Here is a 17,573-nt window from a genome sequence, read left to right on the forward strand (position 1 = left end):
CAATAGTTTGGTTTGTATTCAAACCCTAATTTACACTTCTCCGCACCGTTTTGTTTACTTCGAATCTCAAATCGTTGTTTCTCTCTCCCTCTCTGTAAATCCAGCTTTCGGATTTTAGAAGATATCTAACCTATTAAATAAATTTTTATACTCGAATTTTTTTACGCACATTAAAAGAACGGTTACCAAAAGGTATCATTTGTCTCAGATCATGAGCGAACCACACAATACCGCAATATTTCAAATATTGTGTTGAATGAAACTTTGATCTCTTCCCACCCAAATGGCTCTAAACCAAGTAGGAAAAGCCAGCTATTTGTTCCGACATTTTGTAATTCGAGGGAAATTCATGATACGAGAAGAAACCCGAAAAATCCGCGAAAAACAACATTTGATAGTGGAACTAAATTTTCTAAAGATTGTAACCCAATTTTAAGTTTCCACCACGTGCAAAACTGAAATCACGGCAAGTCATAGGGCAAATTAAATGGTGTGGAAAGAAGAAGGAGCCAATCCTCTTTCTTCTCGTTACAAGTTTTAATTGAACCTTCGTTTTAAGGTGGCTAGTAATGGTTTAAATGGATCGATATACTTAACCTATATCAGTTGATCCTAAATTAATGCTATCATACATATGATCAATCATTTGTAAACAAGTTCTGATCTTCTCCTTTTCATGACAGGTCACCATAGTAACAGTATAACCTGTTAGAAACATTCATAAATTTACCTTAACACTGATCGCAACCCACATTTTGTTATTTTTATAGCCTTTATTATTTTAATGACCTATCATAGTTAAATAAAAACCTCTGATCACCATGTAAAGAAACAACTTTTTTAAAGTTTAAAACATTCTCCAGAAGGAAGTAAGAGCCACCTTAGATGATTTTTCCAAAAGTTCAAGTATAGTAGCCTTGAACCTCTTCGGAGAATATTTTTAAACTTTTGCAAAAAGTTGTATCTCAGCTTTACATGCTGATCCCTGTGAAAGAGATTCCCGTAATCCGCAACAAAAGAAAAACATTTGAAGGTCCATGTTTACACGATCGCTGATTTAGCCACTACAGTTAACGATATAACGGTCGATGCGTGATGCATTTGATCCTGATTTGATCCTATGATCACATTGACTACTGCGTGATCTTGAGTCCGCGTTCTTAGAGAAACGTTCTCGTAGCTATGACGACAAGTGCGGGAAATTAAAATTGAACAATATGGCGGACTCGCTTTATGGTCTTTTATTTATGATGTATAATTGTATACGTATTACCCGTGAGCTTAACTAGGCAAACTTAACACCATGTCCGATTTGTTACGTTTATCTGCATTTGACCCTCGAGAAATTTGTAACAAAGAAATGGTATAGAACGAGAAAATTGAACGAAATGTATTTTCAATTCTATCTTTTATCGTAGATGGATTCCTCATTGTGGATCGCGGGAACTTTTCCCCATACTCGAGACTTTCAATTAAAAGCAAAAACTAAAGCTGCATTCAACCCTTAACTCCTTTCTTTTTTATTAAGAAATCAAGGTCTTCAACTCGAATCGGATCAGCTAGAAATTGCGTTGATACTTTGAAGACCCGAATAACTGGTACCTGACAAAAGCTGTAAACATATCGTCCAAAACTCACTAACCAAACAGTGTGGCACCTTGAAGAGAGCAGGTTTTCTTGTTTTAACTCTGCCTTTTCCTGTCCCACCAGAAAGAACAAAAGGTGTTTTTTTTTTAAAAAAACTTAACCGGTTTGAATTTTAAACCTGAGACCGAAAGTCAACTGTTTATGTTTTGGTTTGAATCACAAGCGAATTGCCAAGAAAGTTACAGCCAAGAAAATGTCCAAATTGGTCGCTGGCGTTACTGTTGAAGCACGTGAAATGCATAGATTATGATCTAAAATTAATAACGTTCAGCCGTGGTTTGGGAGTGGCCAACTTCGTCTATTCTTTTGTTCTTCTACAAGGTCTTGCTACGTCGAATTTCGCAGCAGTGGTGAGCGGTTTTTATGGGGGAGCACAGTTTATCAGTCCCTGAAGGAATTTGAAAAGGACTTTCACTAAAGGTAATTAACTGATGCATCGCAATGTGGTCTTGTTTAAAGTTTCAGTTGGATTTGTTTAGTTTATACCGGCTGCTTGTGTGTGTTGTGTTATTTGTGGTCAAAATGTTGCTTAAGATGCGAATGGTTTAGTTATCATTCTTTCGTTAACGAGCTTTTTTTTGGTCGATGGAATGTTTTCAAAAATCTAAAGGAGCGGGTTCTTGACCACTTCGAGCTCTTAACCCGCTTTGATAAAATAGTAAAGTAAAGATGAACAATACATTTACTTTCCTTTAAAACTGAGTTTATCACTTAAAAGACGAAATATATTCCTTCCAATTTCGTGTAAAGAAAAGTTACCGCTAAAGGAAGGTTCACGTATTGTGTCAAGAATTCTGAATCTCGACATCCTAAGAAGATAAGCGCCGATAATTCAATGGTTGGTTTTTGGCTTGGTCCCAGCATTGTCAAAGGTAATATATGAATTTGGCTTTGCAGCAGTCGACACGGAGCAAATTCATAGCTCATGTTGAATGCCACTGCTGCATCAGTACAAAATATGAAATTTCTGTGTTCACAAAACACTGTACTCTTGCTATTACGGCTCCCAAGACTGAGTCCCGCTTTAATAGGGGTCTCCAACAGTCTGCAAACAGAACTGAATGGCTGCGTTTTCCGGTGTAAGAGCAGTAGCTCTTTCTCCCCATCTCTTTAAGAATTAATTTTTTTTTTTTTTTTTTTTTTTTTTTTTTTTTTTTTTTTTTTTCTTTTTTTTTTGCCCCCCTTTTTTTTTTTTTTTTTTTTTTTTTTTTCTCCCCCCCCCCCGCTCTCCGAAATACAACACAGCTCGTAAAATTAAAATATACAGCGACACTGAACTAAAATTTCTAAATTGTATGTACTATGTGTACATTCTTATGCGAAGGTAAACGACTGATTCTGAGACGGTTTGCTGATGATGGTTCCAGTGGTGGACCCTGAGGTGCTCAAAAGGAGGGTCAAATAAAATGAACTGATAGTGGCCCCGACTGGTCCTGCCCTAAATAAAAGTGGGCCCTTTCTTTCTCCAATAGGAGGGGGGGGGGGGGGGAGGGGACATTTTTTACCTTTCGAGCCCTTTTGTTCCCTGCAAAAAGGGGGCAGGGACCCTCCCCTAGACGGATCTACCATTGTCTTTTTCCCCTATCTTGCAGTTATTTCTATCAATCCTTCTGTTTCTCTACCACAGCCAGGAAGCTGGTAATGCTGTTTTTATCAGAGGAGGCTAAGCTTGGTATAGTAAGCGGGGCAGTAGCGATTCTTATTCTTATGGTCATCTGTATGGTATGCAAGCTAAGCCGTCTACACAAACAGCCAGTGTATAAGGACTCCTCGTACCTCAAGAGCTCTGACAAAAGTACCGCTGGTAAGGTACCGGTGGCTCAATTCCCCAGCTTCGCAGCTGAGTGCAGTGAATGTGAGCAAGAGAAACGAAGCAAAATGAACGACGACATAGAGCTACAGACTGCTCAAAGGCTCAGTCCGCCACGAAATAAAGGAACAATTAAATTTACAATGGTTTACCAAAGTGATCTACAAACTTTATTACTGACCATTATTGAGGCAAGCCAGCTGGTGGGAAAAGACTTCTGGGATACTGTGGATTCCTACGTGAAAGTGAGACACCAACCAGACGATGAAGGTATTTTAAGAAGGCAAACAGACGTGTTCAGAAAATCGACTAATCCAAAATTTGGACAAAGTTACGAATTTAACATGCAGTTACAGGACGTTCAACGCTCCACGCTTCATTTGTCCGTTTGGGAAATCGACAAGTATTCCCGCCATCACATGATTGGAGAGGTTCAAGTTGAACTTGGTCACGTGATTAAGGCAGATGAACCGGTTGCGTTTGATAAGGATCTGAGGTCATTTCAAAAGGTTAGTTAGTAAGATAATGGTGAGCGAGACGCTTAGCCAGGGGTAGTCGTCCTTTATCTATACACCCAACTCCCATTTCAACGGACACCCTCTGGATGGCTGGTGAATTCTGCTTTTCTAAACAAATCTGTGAATTTTTCCTGGTCTTCACCAACTTTATCTACGCAGTCAGGGTAATAGCGGGGTGTTCGGGTGGGAATTGTTGACTTAACTGTTTTATTAGATTGGGCAGTTCAAAGAGGAATTTTTCAAAACGGGTAACTTCAAGTTTTAAAATGTACTTTGGTTCTTCCTCTCTTTGGCTGCCCTCACTTATCTTTGTTTCTTGAGGAATAAACCCCTACTGCCTCTTGCCGGCAATAACCAATATTTTTTCTGTTTTCTCCAGACGAAGGCCAACCTAGGTGAGATTTTATTTTCCCTCAGTTATATGCCAACTGCTGAGAGGATGTCTGTAGTGTTAATGAAGGCCCGGGGCCTGAATCCGCCATTCAGTGACTGGAACACGGAATCAAGTCATATAAGTAAGAATTGAAATATTCTAATATTCTGCATGTTCTCTGATCGATTTGTTACAAAACAATTTTTATTATGTAATTTGTGTAAAATGTTCCCCGTCTCGCTTAGGGAACGAAATTGGGGGTTAAAAAAAGGGGAAATGGGGGGGGGGAAAAAAAAAAAAAAAAAAAAAAGAAAAAAAAAAAAAGAAAAGAAAAAAAAAAAAAAAAATTTTGATTACTGCGCCACAATTTTGAGCAAATTGATTTTCGGAGTAACTGAAAGGCTTTTATGCATCTCTCATCTTACTGAATTTAACGAACAGTGACTAATTTTGCGTCTCGATACGATAAAGAATCTTAGCGTAAGTATAGAAGACGATTTTAAGACTTTCAAAGCTAACTACTCTACCTGTCAATTGTCTATTTCTCTGTACCTATAGATCCATTCATTAAAGTTGTACTCTTATTCGATGGCAAAAAAGTCAAGAAAAAGAAAACGTCCACCAGAAAGCAGGAACCCAACCCAGTTTACAACGAGTGTATGATGTTTGATGTCCCCCCGGACCTTCTTCACAGGATTCTGTTTGTCATATCAGTTGCTGACGCTAAACCCGATTCCACGAGAAGCGATGTGATTGGTCGAGTAGTAATAGGTTCGACAACCACTGGGGAAGCACTCAAACACTGGCATCAGATGCTCATATCACCAAGGAGACCAGTAGCGGCCTGGCACCGGCTCAAACTGTGAGGGAGACTGGAACTAGTGATGATAACATGGAGTGAAGCTTGCGCTGTGTCATAAGTGAATCGTCCAAAGTCTATATTTAGACTGCCTGGTTTTCAACTTAACCTTTTAAGTCTTTCACTTCTGAGAAGATTCGTTTATTCTAATCTCGTTCCCAGATATGTTGTGGCGCTCCATCTACAACAGATCTGGAAAAAAGGGATTATCGTTTATTCATATGTTCATTTATACAACAGTTTTTTTAAAAAAGATTTAAAGCAGAACAGACGTTTATAGACTTTATAAAAGGAGCTTGCTAAGTTTTCTTACACATTATTCTAGTTTTTATTGTAAAACATTTAATTAAGGTAGATCAATTGACCTTAATAGAGAAATGAATAAACTGGCTTTATCAATTTATTTTAAAATGTTCCTAATCCCATCATGGCGAATACCGGGAAATATCGGGATCAAAGGTCAGTTGCAATTCAAACTTTTAATCCGGTTTTTATCAGAATGTGTGGTATTTGTGGGAGGCGCGGTGGCCTAATGGTTAGTGCGCCGGACTCCGGATCGAGCGGTCCGGGTTCGAGACCTGACTGGGGCACTGCGGGTGTTCTTAGGCAAGACACTTTACTCTCATAGTGCCTCTCTCGCCCAGGTGTATAAATGGATGTCAACGAATTTACTGCTGGGGGTAATCCTGCAATGGACTAGCATCCCATCCAGGGCGGAGAACCCCCCTTCATGCTACAGAACCCGGGATAAGCTCTGGCCTGATGAGCCATTTGGCTCGAATGCAGGCTCAGTTTACCTACCAGAATATTGGTAAAACGGTAATTTAACTTATATTGATATTCTGTTTAATAGTGAAATACTGGCCAAGTTATTTGAATATAGTTTACTATGCATCCATGCAAGTCATAACCCTCTTACAAATAAGAATTCTTTCGTCTGACTATTCCCACAGTGGTTGAACACTCCCTTCACAAGCTGCTATGGCGACCCAACCATCTGTGTTCGGTTTCTCCTAAGCGACACCAAGCATCTTTCCGTCTACACCGAATTGTCATTCTCCAAAATTTAAACTTACATACAACGACGAAACCAGGTCAATGAATACGCCCGTTCAAATTTGAGTCACTGATCCGAGTAACCAAAAAAGATTACCGGCCAGTAGAGGGCGTGGATTCCGAGTGACAACTGGATTATTTTTGGAGCGCTGGTACCCGTATGGTCCTATATCCCGTTGCCACTACTTTGAGAGGCGGCTGCATTCTTAGGTTATATTGATTGAAAGGAAAAATCTAGGGGACCGATGTCGCCTAATAATGACTGACATTAATGGAACCGATTTACAAACCAGACAACTTAATATCGGAAAAGTTCCGTTACAAACGTTTTAACTGCAAAAAAACAGGTTATTTTTTTCTTATTATTATCGCTCATATAATATAATGTGAAAAAATTATAAATATTGAGCCAATATATTTTTTACATGTTTTGGCGAATTAAAAACAAATATATGCTTGGTTCAGTTGCCTGTTGGCGATATATATTAAAGGAATAAAGCAAAGTGGAATTCAAAACTGCAGCCTTCACCGAGATTGCTTTGTGGCTTTGATGTATTTGTTCGCAAATACAAAAATATCTGCAGGTAAAAATTTGACTAAGCCTTTTCAAAATGCTTAATTATAATCAGTCAGTTATGGGATGTGGAAAATGGTAGCCCAGAAAAACACTTTTTGATCTTTTAGGGTGCAACGAGCAGTGGAAATCAGTACGAGACGAAGACACAACCCTGAAAAAGCGAGTCTCTGACGGAGTTCAAAACAATTTCGCCCTTGTGAAAAAAGTGCATTAGCATACGAAACAAACATTGGCAACGGAGCCGTTAATATAAAGAGAAGGAATGGAAATGAAATTTTAGAGTGGGAGTTCAGGCGAATTTTCGCCCCCCCCCCCCCCCCCCCCCCCCTCCCCCCGTTTTCCCCCCCCTTTTTTTTCCCCCCAAAGGGAAAGGGGAAAGGTTATGTAATCCTCTGGAGATACTAAGGCCCATAATAATGTGAGTTCTGCTTTGCTTTTTGAATACTCAACTTTCATGTAGTGACTTTACAACTCGACCTAAGTGAGCCCCAAGACCTGCTGAAACATCTAGTACTTTCGACAATCGTTGCAACAGTCACAGTCATCAGTCTCGGCGCTTTCTGCAGAAGTCAGGAAGCGGCCGAGTAGAGGGGTCGAGAGACTGGACTGAGGAAAGTTTTTCTCGCATGATCAATAATACACAAAAAAACTTGGCAGTTTATGTCGAAGAAGTAAACATGGTCAAAACAACAGTAAATGCAATAGAGCTAGTACATTTTTGTGAAAAACAATAGAAGCACATGAGAAGGAATGAGTAATGGAAAAACTGATCTTAAAATGCTCTTTTTTTACTTCTAAGCTGAGCTCAGAAAGTTTTCTAATGTTCGCTTTCAGCAAAAAAAATGTCGCAGGCTTCAGGCTTTAATAGCTGACTTCGCTTGCAGTTGGAAAAACTATTTTGAAGAGGTCTTGATAAAAGGCAATATTAATCAGCCAAAGATATCTGTATGAAAGTTAAACCCGCATAAGGTTCAATCGAAGTGACATCCCAGGTTTTTCATAAATATTTAAACCAAGTAATGGATCATGCAAATTAAGTCGGATGGATTTTGAATGGTCAACATTACATACAAAGCAATTTAGTTCCAAAAAATTAATTACAGCAGAGTAGCCCTTATTCTAATCACACTCCGGTAATCAAGGTGAACTGACTGACAAAAAAGGAATGGGAAAACTCTTAATAATGCTGAGTCAAGCAGGGCAGCTGGATATCGAAACATTTAATATTGTATTATATATTCACTGCATTGATGCGAAATTTAAAGGAAGGTAATTTTCACCGAACACTTTAAACTGTTCTTTAATTTGCATTTGAAAGGGTTCGCCTTGTTATTACGTTGGTGGGTGGGCGTATTAAAAACCGTATTTGTATTCTAAATTCCTGCCAGTTTTGAACACAACACCTGTCAGATTACATTTGCACTAGATTTAAAGCACGGGATATAAGTTAGAGGTGCATTAATATGCCTGAGATTAAAATTCAGTCCACGTAATTTTTTTCACTGACCAAATCGTGAATACGTCGTTTTCTGACGATCGGTAAACACTCGAAAACTTTCCCTGCGGCCTGTAAGCTTCACTAATTTTGTTCACAGGAAGAGAGTATTTCTGCAGTAAGATCAAACTTCACTGACAAGCGACACCATGGAAGCTTTGCTAAGGTAAGTGTGATTTAATTCTACAGGCGCTTATCGGAGAAATTTAAACGCTGGTGAACAGTCTTGGTTATCATAGTTAGTAGCTTATAACTATGTCGGTATTGAAGCATATGTATCGCAAATCTTTCGTAAAGTTATGTTTTAATATTGAACATCGATGACAATTGTTTTATGCAAACATGGACAAGAAGGAATCTAGCTGCTTTTTACGGTAAACAATCTTTACAGTTTTTTCTTTGATTTTAATTTTCCATTGTGAAATGCGGAAAAAATGAAAGCAATCGTGCGTGAAAATCTCTTTAAAAAACTTTCTAATTGTGCACTGTTTTATTTGCGGGATCTGTTTTCTCCGTGGTTACCGTAATATGCAGTAATGAAGCACAAATCTTTCTGTTAGTCTTTTATAGGCAGTCGATTAAAAATTTAAAGGTTTATTTACAAGCACGTTAGATCAGACTACTAAAATGTCCTCGATCGCATGTTGTAAAAGCAATATGGCAGCCTTCTGATAACAATATTGATCTTGCGACGAATAAAATAGTTTCGATTGAAAAGGAGAACTCGTGGCTAGTCGTGACTACTTCAGAACTGTGGAACTTTATGATGGAACTTTAATTTCGCCCTCGGGAAAACCTGTCGGAGTGATCACAAGCTCGAGATTTATATCGTCCAATCGACTGGTAAGGTATTGAGTTCGTCTGCTTCACGCTAATGAACATTTATTAAGTTTTTGATGTGTAAGGAGACGCTGTTAGAGTTTCGCGGTTGTGACTTTTAGCGTTTTTTATACACTGCGTTTAGCATTTGCTTAGCGGTGCGCGAACTAACCGTGTTTATTCTGAAATCGTTTGAGCGGACCGACAAGTAGCCTGTTATGGTGACTTCCTTTGAATTTTTGTGTTCAAGTTGTAATAGAAATCGAAGATTCGTACAGAAATGGGAAATCGACTTATTTTTTTTATTTTTTTTTTACCCATTAGACAATTTTTCCGCTTTTTGCATAACATTCGCTCAAGGATGTCACAGGATGTCACGCGCCCTCCAGTTTATCAATTTACTGCCACTAAGAGATAAAAATTGTCGTCCCGGTTGTTTCAAGTTAAAAGCAACACAAGTAAACCAAAACACTGTTAAAATTAGCATTATTATATTCGCGGACGACTCTTCAATAAATCAATTATATTTGTACCTTGCTTGAGATCAACAAAGAGATTTGATCGTGCTCTCGCTCCAGTCCTTCCCGCCAGAATTTTCAATCGGCGCGGGAAAAATTGTTTTTCTCCCTTGGAGCTCGTTTGGAGTCACCAACGGTCATCAACGATTAGTTTAGTTCAGGTTTCGTTTTTCGCGTTCAACAGTACTGAACAAGATTAAACGCCAATGGTAAGTAAAAATTCACGAAGTTTTAGTGATCGTGAAGCGATTCGCGGTCATGATATGTCGAGCATGTTAAAGTAAAGTCATCTGTCTGAAGCGATCCGTGACAATATGTAAATTGATGTAAACCAATTGAACCCTTCGCTGATTTGTTGATATTTGTTCAAGCTTCGCGTCTAACGGTTTCAATTGCTTGTTTTCCATTCGGACGACCCGTAGCTCTGCAAGCTTGATGCATATGTTTTTAAAGAACCTCAACAGGAGCTTCCATGCAGTGATCAAAATATATCGAAAGGATGGCAATATTTTTTTCTCGGACGACTCTTCAATCGTGACCGGCCGGTTACACTTTGGAACAATGACAAACAATAGGTGACATAAACATCATTTCATTCAAATGATAGAGCTTTGTTGATAACTTCATTTCTTTCAAATTATAGAGCTTTGTTGATAACTGCATTCTTACATTATAGAGCTTTGCTCCATGAAAACAAGAAACATAAGTGTGGAAATTATACAGATCTATGCATTGAGATAACACTACAATATTTTAACCTAATAATACTTCTAGTAAAACTAAAAGCAGGATGGACCAGGCCCGGGGGGGGGGGGGGGGGAGGGGGTACTCAAAAAAGTTTTGTACGGGGAGGCTCCGCCCCGAGCTCTTACCCCTTACCCTTTATATACCATTTTGCCAGAAATTGTACCCCTTTTATATACTTATTAATGAAAAAAGGTACCCCTTTAATATACCTGAAAGTCATGGTATAGACTTAAAACATGACGTTTTCTTGTCATTTTCAAGTAGCGCTTAATAAATTGAAATAATACAGCCATAAATTGCATCTGTTCGAAATATTTTAATTAAAAGCCCTTTCAAAAACCTAAATGACAGATTTCTATACCCTTTCGTATACCTAAACTTGTGAAATCCCTACCCTTTTATATACCTGAAGCCTGAAAAAGGTACCCCTCGGGCGGAGCCTCCCCGTATAGGCCATTATAGGGAGTACCCCCCCCCCGGGGGACCAGGATGGCCCATTCAGCTCAACGGCTGGTACCCATAGGGGCCCTGCATTTTAAAATCTACATCAAATTTTAAAAATATAAAAAATGCTAGGCTAGTCGTGTAGGAAAGGGGGGGGGCAGGAGCCAGGGAGAAAAGGGGCAGGAAGCCGGAGTGGTAAGGGAGGTGGGAGGTTCAGGCCACCTTGGCCCCCCCCCCCCCCTGCCTCCATGTGCTTAATACAATATTATTAACAAATAATAAAAGAGGCTACAAATTTGTTACTTATTAAATTTTTTTGCACTTGTGAAATGTCCTGGATAGGATTTAAAAAGTTACATATGAAGATGAAAAAAATATTGTTAAATGATGAGTTTTACCGTGCATTTTAATACTAACTTCCATATATGTTGCCGAGTGCTTGGCCAGGTTTTAATGTAGAATTTTGGCATGTATTCATGAACAGTCTCAAGTCTCGTTGCATGCTAATTAGCCAGGCAGAGTGGTGACTCCTAGTTAACTGTTATTCCAGTGAACAAATTACGCTTAATAAAATTAGTTTATCAGGGACCAATATATAACCAAATTACTTAAGGATTGGTTCACACTAGCGACACAATAGCAAGGTTACACAAATGCAAAACAACACCTCATGTTGATGCTTTATGTCACCAGTGTGAACAACATAACAGAACGACATAGTTGGAAAATAATGACATAACTATAACAACTTAAGGAAAGTACTGAACTTTTCTTTATGTCACTTATATAATGCTGTACTGTCACTAGTGGTCACTAGTGTGAACCAGGCCTTACATACCATTTCACTCCATAAAGTTTTATCAAATTCTTCAGCAATTGAAAACAGTATGTCTCCATTCGATCACCATAACATTTTATTAACTCAAATCATTTTTCCACCTTCAGAACCCAAAAGGGTATTTTAGCAAGCTGTACTGAATATTGGAACCAACCACAGAAATCCTATGGGAATTTCAACGCTCTCTAACAGAACTGTAAAACTCAACAAAAGTGACGAAGAGGATACTAGGAAACCAAAGACTACCATGCCAACGGTTAAGCCTCAAAAAATTACCACTCCACAGCCGCACAAGGTGTACCCTGAAGGAAGTATGTGACAATAATAATAATTTGCACTTACAGTTAGGGTGTTAGACATATTCAGTAGGATTTGATTTGCTTCTCTTCTTTAAAACTGAAAATGTATGCGGGATGGAAAAACTGTAAGGGTTTGGGTAAGAGTTAGGTTTTATAATAAAAATCTGAATAATAGTTGAGCTGGGAATAGGTGCATAATTTCAGGTTGATGGAGCTGAGCAAAACTCTGGTACACTAGCACAGAGATATCACAGGCCATGAAATCGGAAAATATTATTATCCCTGACTAGTATTGCCTTAAACTAATCAAACTTTGCTTTTAAAACTACACGAGCTCCTTTTATTTTGTATACTACAGTGCATCAAGAATTTTTACTTATCATAATTGTATTTAAGGCAATAGGCCATTTCCGAGTTACCCTTTGCCTCTGTTTCAAAATGAGTCTATGTGCGACACCATTCATATGAAAATGAGTTTTACCTTCAGGTCCATTTTAATGAAAATCAAACTTATTTTTATTTGAATGGTTTCGCACATAGACTCCTTTTAAAACAGAGGCAAAGGAAATGGCCTATTCAGTTTTTTTATTGCCAAGGGGTAATTTGTTTTCACTTATGACATGTGTAACTCTCCTAATTACATAGCACTGTTAAGAATATTATGGGGCTTGTAAAGATAATTTTTTTTAAAATCAACATTGGTGGAAACATTTAGGTACATATAAATTAAGTTCCCTAATGCCATTGCCACTTGATGTTTCCATTAATCACTCAGCCTTTTCACCATTTTTCTTTTTAGTACCATGGTGGGCAGTATTTGCTGTTGGTCTGTTTGGTCTTCTTGTTGTTGCAATTTGCTGCTACTGTGTGTGTTATCGCCGATGTTGCAGAGGAAAGAAGAAGGAAGAGAAGAAAGCTGTCAAAGAGAAAGTTGACCTTAAAGCTGTACAGATGCTCGCAGCAAGCTATCAGGAAAAAGTTCAACCTTCTGTGGATGAATTAGATTACAACAGTGATGAATTTCAGTCTGATGGTAGCTCTGGAGTTAAAATAGGTATACGTTAACTATTTTTTTTTTAAATTACATTGTAGTAAAGTCTGCATATGCGCCTAGTGGCCCTAGTGGAGCCAGAAACTCATAAGGGTTGAACCCTTATGGGTTTTTAAAGCCTATCCCAGTTTCCGTAGCATAAAGTGACTAGGAGTATTGATACTCCCCCCTGGATGGGATGCTAGTCCAATGCTGTAGGGTTACCCCCAGCAGTAAATTTGCCAGTAAAAAAAAAATAAACGAGTGAAGTGAGACACTATGAGAGTAAAGTGTCTTGCTCAAGAACACATCACAACGACCCTGTCCAGAGCTCGAACTCAGTCCACTCAATCTAGAGGCCAGTGCACTAACCATCAGGCCACCATGCCTCCCATAAATGCATTTTTTCCTTTTAACAAAATTCATTATGCAAGAACAAAGGAGACTAACACGGGAATTTCTTATTGGATTCTTTGTACAGGTCGGCTACACTTTACCCTTGACTACAGTTTCAATGAGAACTGTCTTACAGTAGGAGTTGTAGAAGCGCAAGATGTCCCAGCTAAAGATTTCAGTGGAACTTCTGATCCATATGCTAGAGTAATGTTATTACCAGACAGAAAAAAGAAATTTGATACAAAGGTGAGCACAATTGAAATTGTTTTGGTTATAATGGAGTGTTCCGTTGTGTACAGAATTGTTTTACATGCACTTATGGTACAAATGTAGTTATTACCTTCCACCCTCTCCCCACCTCTGACTTCCCGAAGAGACTAACCCTTCAAATCTTTGAGTGGCTGAGCTGAGGCCAGAAGGTCAAACAATTCCAAATTAATGTTAGAATATTTGCACATTTATCTTATCTCATAAATTTTCCCAAGTTACCACTCCAAGTACCGTAAGAACATGTGTATAAGCCGCATCTTTTTGCTAAAATTTTGGGCTCAAAATTGTGGGTGTGGCTTATCTACAAGACCATTGCTTTCAAGAGCTGTAAACCTCTATCTTGTTCGCCAGTAGTTGTTTTGAGCACTTTATTTAAACTTCGCTTGAGCAGCAAAACTCTAACTGGCATGGAATCTCCATTCCTCTCCACCACGTGCAAGAAAAAATACCACACTATTCGGGAAAACTCACAAGGTAATCCTTGGACCAGCTTAAGTAACTTTTCAGTAAAAGTTTGAAAAGTACTACATGTCATACTCACTGATTCATATTGCACCTTTTTAGGTTCATCGGAAGACTCTAAATCCAGTATTCAAGGAAACATTTGTATTCAAGAACATTCCTTACAGTGACATAACAAATAGAACTCTTTGTATAGAGGTGTATGACTTTGATCGCTTCTCCAGACACGACATTATTGGAGAAGCCAAGCTTCCTCTTATTGATGTAGATTTAGCTACTAACATTGACGAGTGGCGTGCATTGATTCCACCCTCGTCATCAGGAGGATTAACAGGGGTGAGTGACACCACTGTAACAACTGCAACCCATTCTTGTACCCATGCTTTTAATGGGATTTTCTGCCCAGCGCAAAAGATAAAGCCTGGATGTTCCCTCAAAGAGCTCAAAACAGGGTCCCTTGCAATTGGGGAGGCAGCATTCCTACTTTTTATAGAATTCAAGTACGTTTGTTTCTTTGTTGAAATTCTCAGAATGCTTACAATTAATTGTCCAATCAAAATCTAGCACAAGTTTAATGTTGATGCAATGAAGACACATCAACTTTGGGGATGAAAGCCGCAGGTTCAGTCAATTCTCTAATAATTGCCATACAGTCAACTCTCATAATAGCGGACACGCTCTGGACATCTTTTAGTTTCCCTTATAGTGAGGGTCTGTAATAGCTGGAGTCATTTCCAGTAAATATACCTCTTTCACCAGGGATCTGGATTTTGTCCCAAATAGTGAGTGTCTGCAATAGCGGGTTGTCTGCAAGCCGAGAGTTGACTGTAGTTACATTTATATTTTATATTATTTACCAATTGAGAGACAGTTTGGAATGACAACAACTAATTTTGAGGACTTTCAAGCACCAAAATAACCTTTTCAGGTACATGTAAGGTGTTTTCAAACCCTGTTTAATTTAGCACTACCATGGCATATCTTCCCTCCATCTTTCTATATATTATTATATTATTTTTTTTCAGCCTTCCAAGACTGAGTTAGGTCAGCTTTGCTTCTCATTACGCTATGTTCCTGCTGCTGGAAAACTTCAAGTGGTCATATTAGAAGCAAAAGATCTTAAAAGCATGGATCTCTCAGGATACTCAGGTAAAAAAGGAATGTTTCTAAAAGAACTGGTAGGTTCAGAATTGGCCACAAATTTTAAAGAAACATCTCGAAAATACTGTGAAAAGGAATCACCGTGAAAATCACATGAAGACAACAATAAACTTGTGTTTGAATGATTTTTGTCACCTTCTAGACTCTTGTAGTTGTCTGTCATGAGCTTGTTGAAAACAAAGTCAAATTTATATACAGTAAAAACCCGCGTATAAGAACAAGTGGTTAAGACCCGGTTTTTGGAAATAATTTTATATAAACTTTAATATTTTTTTTAAAAATTTTTTCCCTTTTTTTTTTTTATAAAAAAATTCATTCTTGCTGGCTGCTAAATTTGGGCGAAAACAGGAGGGGCAAAAGGGGGCTGCGGCTGCTAAACAGAGGTGGTCGTTTTGTAGGGGTTTTATTTGCAGTATTATACTGACATTGGGGGGGGGGGTGCACTAAATAATTTCAGGGTTGGAAATAAGGAAAAACAGATTGATAGGTGATTTTTTGTGAATGTGCAAATGATAAAGAATTGACCACTTACATAAAAAATTTCGAGTTACCCTATGCCTTTGTTTCAAAACGAGTCTACGTGCGAAAACATTCAAATTATTTCTGATTTTTGATTTGCATGAAAATGGACCTGTAGGTAAAACTCATTTTCATATGAATGGTTTCGCACTTAGACTCGTTTTGAAACAGAGGCGAAGGGTAACTCGGAAATGGCCTATTGCCAATATATATTTTTAAATTTATTAAATTTTATTTAATTTTTGGTTGGTAAATTTGATCGGTAATTACCAATCACCGGCCGTTATTTCCAACCCTATAAATAGGTTTTTAGCCCGTTCAGCCCCCGGACCTCCTTAATAACTGTTTTATAACTAGTTGTTAATTATTACAGTTAGGGTTAAAGGGTTTTAAATGCAAAGATTCTGACTCTGTATAATGTCTTTACAATCACAGATCCCTATGTCAAAATAGCTCTAATCCAAGAAGGAAGAAAACTTAAGAAGAAGAAAACAACAGTAAAGAAAAGAACTCTTAATCCTTACTACAATGAAAACTTTACTTTTCAAGTTCCCTTTGAAAACATAGAACAAACGTCTTTGATAATTTCTGTGTTGGACTATGATCGTGTTGGTCGCAGTGAGGTGATTGGTAAATGTGTTGTGGGTGAGCTATCATCAGGACCTGATCAACAACACTGGGCAGACATGCTTGCATCGCCACGGAGAGCCATCGCACAATGGCACACTTTACACAACTAGGTCTAGTGCTTTTTTTATAAAAAATAGAGTAAATCCAGTTATAATTAATTGAGAAGGTTAAGCCATGTATTATACTGTAAAAAACACAAACCTTTAAGGAAAAAAAAATTAGCAGAGTATTTTCTAAATTTCTTTTAAGTTCAGAAATGACTGATCATTTTATGACAGTTCAGTAGAATCACGATTTTTCAAACCCTTCATTGCTCAAACCTCCCCACTGCTGAAACCAAATGTTGTTTCCCTTTGATTCACTTTAGTTAGTCAAACACTGCAAACTGACCGTTGATCTTTCAAGCTGCCAACTTCTCAAACCAATTTTTATTTTCCTTGGAGGTTTGAAAGATCAGGAATTCTTTGTATAATAATAATAATGCAGCTTTGTCTTCTTTATGTGTTTTATGATATAGATTTATAAAGGTATAAAACAAGGTTTTCTTTTTTTATACTAAACAAAATGTGTTGTTTTGCCAATTAGGGTATGCACAGAAACCAAACTGTATAGTATTGTTACTTGGTACTTCCAATACAATAATATATTAAGGGACTCGGATAATATATTATTTTGTTAGCAACAATTCAGGCACAATTATTATTTTTTTAGTTTTTCTAGCATAAGGGACCACAGGCTACCTGTCCTTCCCTGAAACATTTATATGCAATAAGCAAAAAATAATATATAATTACATGCTAAACCATAGACAGAAGTAGTTAGAGTTTATAAAGAAATTGGGGGGGGTAGCATGTACATGTGTGATAGGCTGTATGGTTAAGTTACAGTCTTGGTTTTTCACATGTTTTTTTTCACTTGATATTCCATAAACTAAAAGGAAAGGCAGAATGCCTTACAGTTTAGAGCAGGGGTAAGGTGGGGAGGGGTGTGGTATTTTATTAAGAAAAAATCACATATATTAGCAACATTAATAATATAATCAATAATATAAATATATCAGTTTTTGCGGACCATTCTTCATCAGTGGTTTTAGCTGCATTGTACT

At 37.9% G+C, this 17,573-nt stretch overlaps 1 protein-coding gene across 1 annotated transcript; it reads left to right on the forward strand.

Annotated features, from left to right (window-relative positions):
* Positions 1-1,760: 1,760 nt before the first annotated feature.
* Positions 1,761-17,285, forward strand: LOC144642332 (uncharacterized). Its single transcript, XM_078501296.1, has 12 exons — positions 1,761-2,067; positions 3,275-3,966; positions 4,355-4,490; positions 4,907-5,210; positions 8,159-8,180; positions 8,436-8,501; positions 11,829-12,012; positions 12,800-13,054; positions 13,512-13,672; positions 14,261-14,494; positions 15,184-15,307; positions 16,274-17,285. Exons 2-12 carry the CDS (start codon positions 3,289-3,291, stop codon positions 16,576-16,578), a joined length of 2,469 nt encoding a protein of 822 aa, XP_078357422.1. The 5' UTR covers positions 1,761-2,067; positions 3,275-3,288; the 3' UTR covers positions 16,579-17,285.
* The last annotated feature ends 288 nt before the right edge of the window (positions 17,286-17,573 follow it).

Source organism: Oculina patagonica, chromosome 2 (genome assembly GCF_052425735.1).
Source record: "Oculina patagonica isolate OP01 chromosome 2, crgOcupat, whole genome shotgun sequence".
In the NCBI taxonomy this organism is placed as follows: domain Eukaryota; kingdom Metazoa; phylum Cnidaria; class Anthozoa; order Scleractinia; family Oculinidae; genus Oculina; species Oculina patagonica.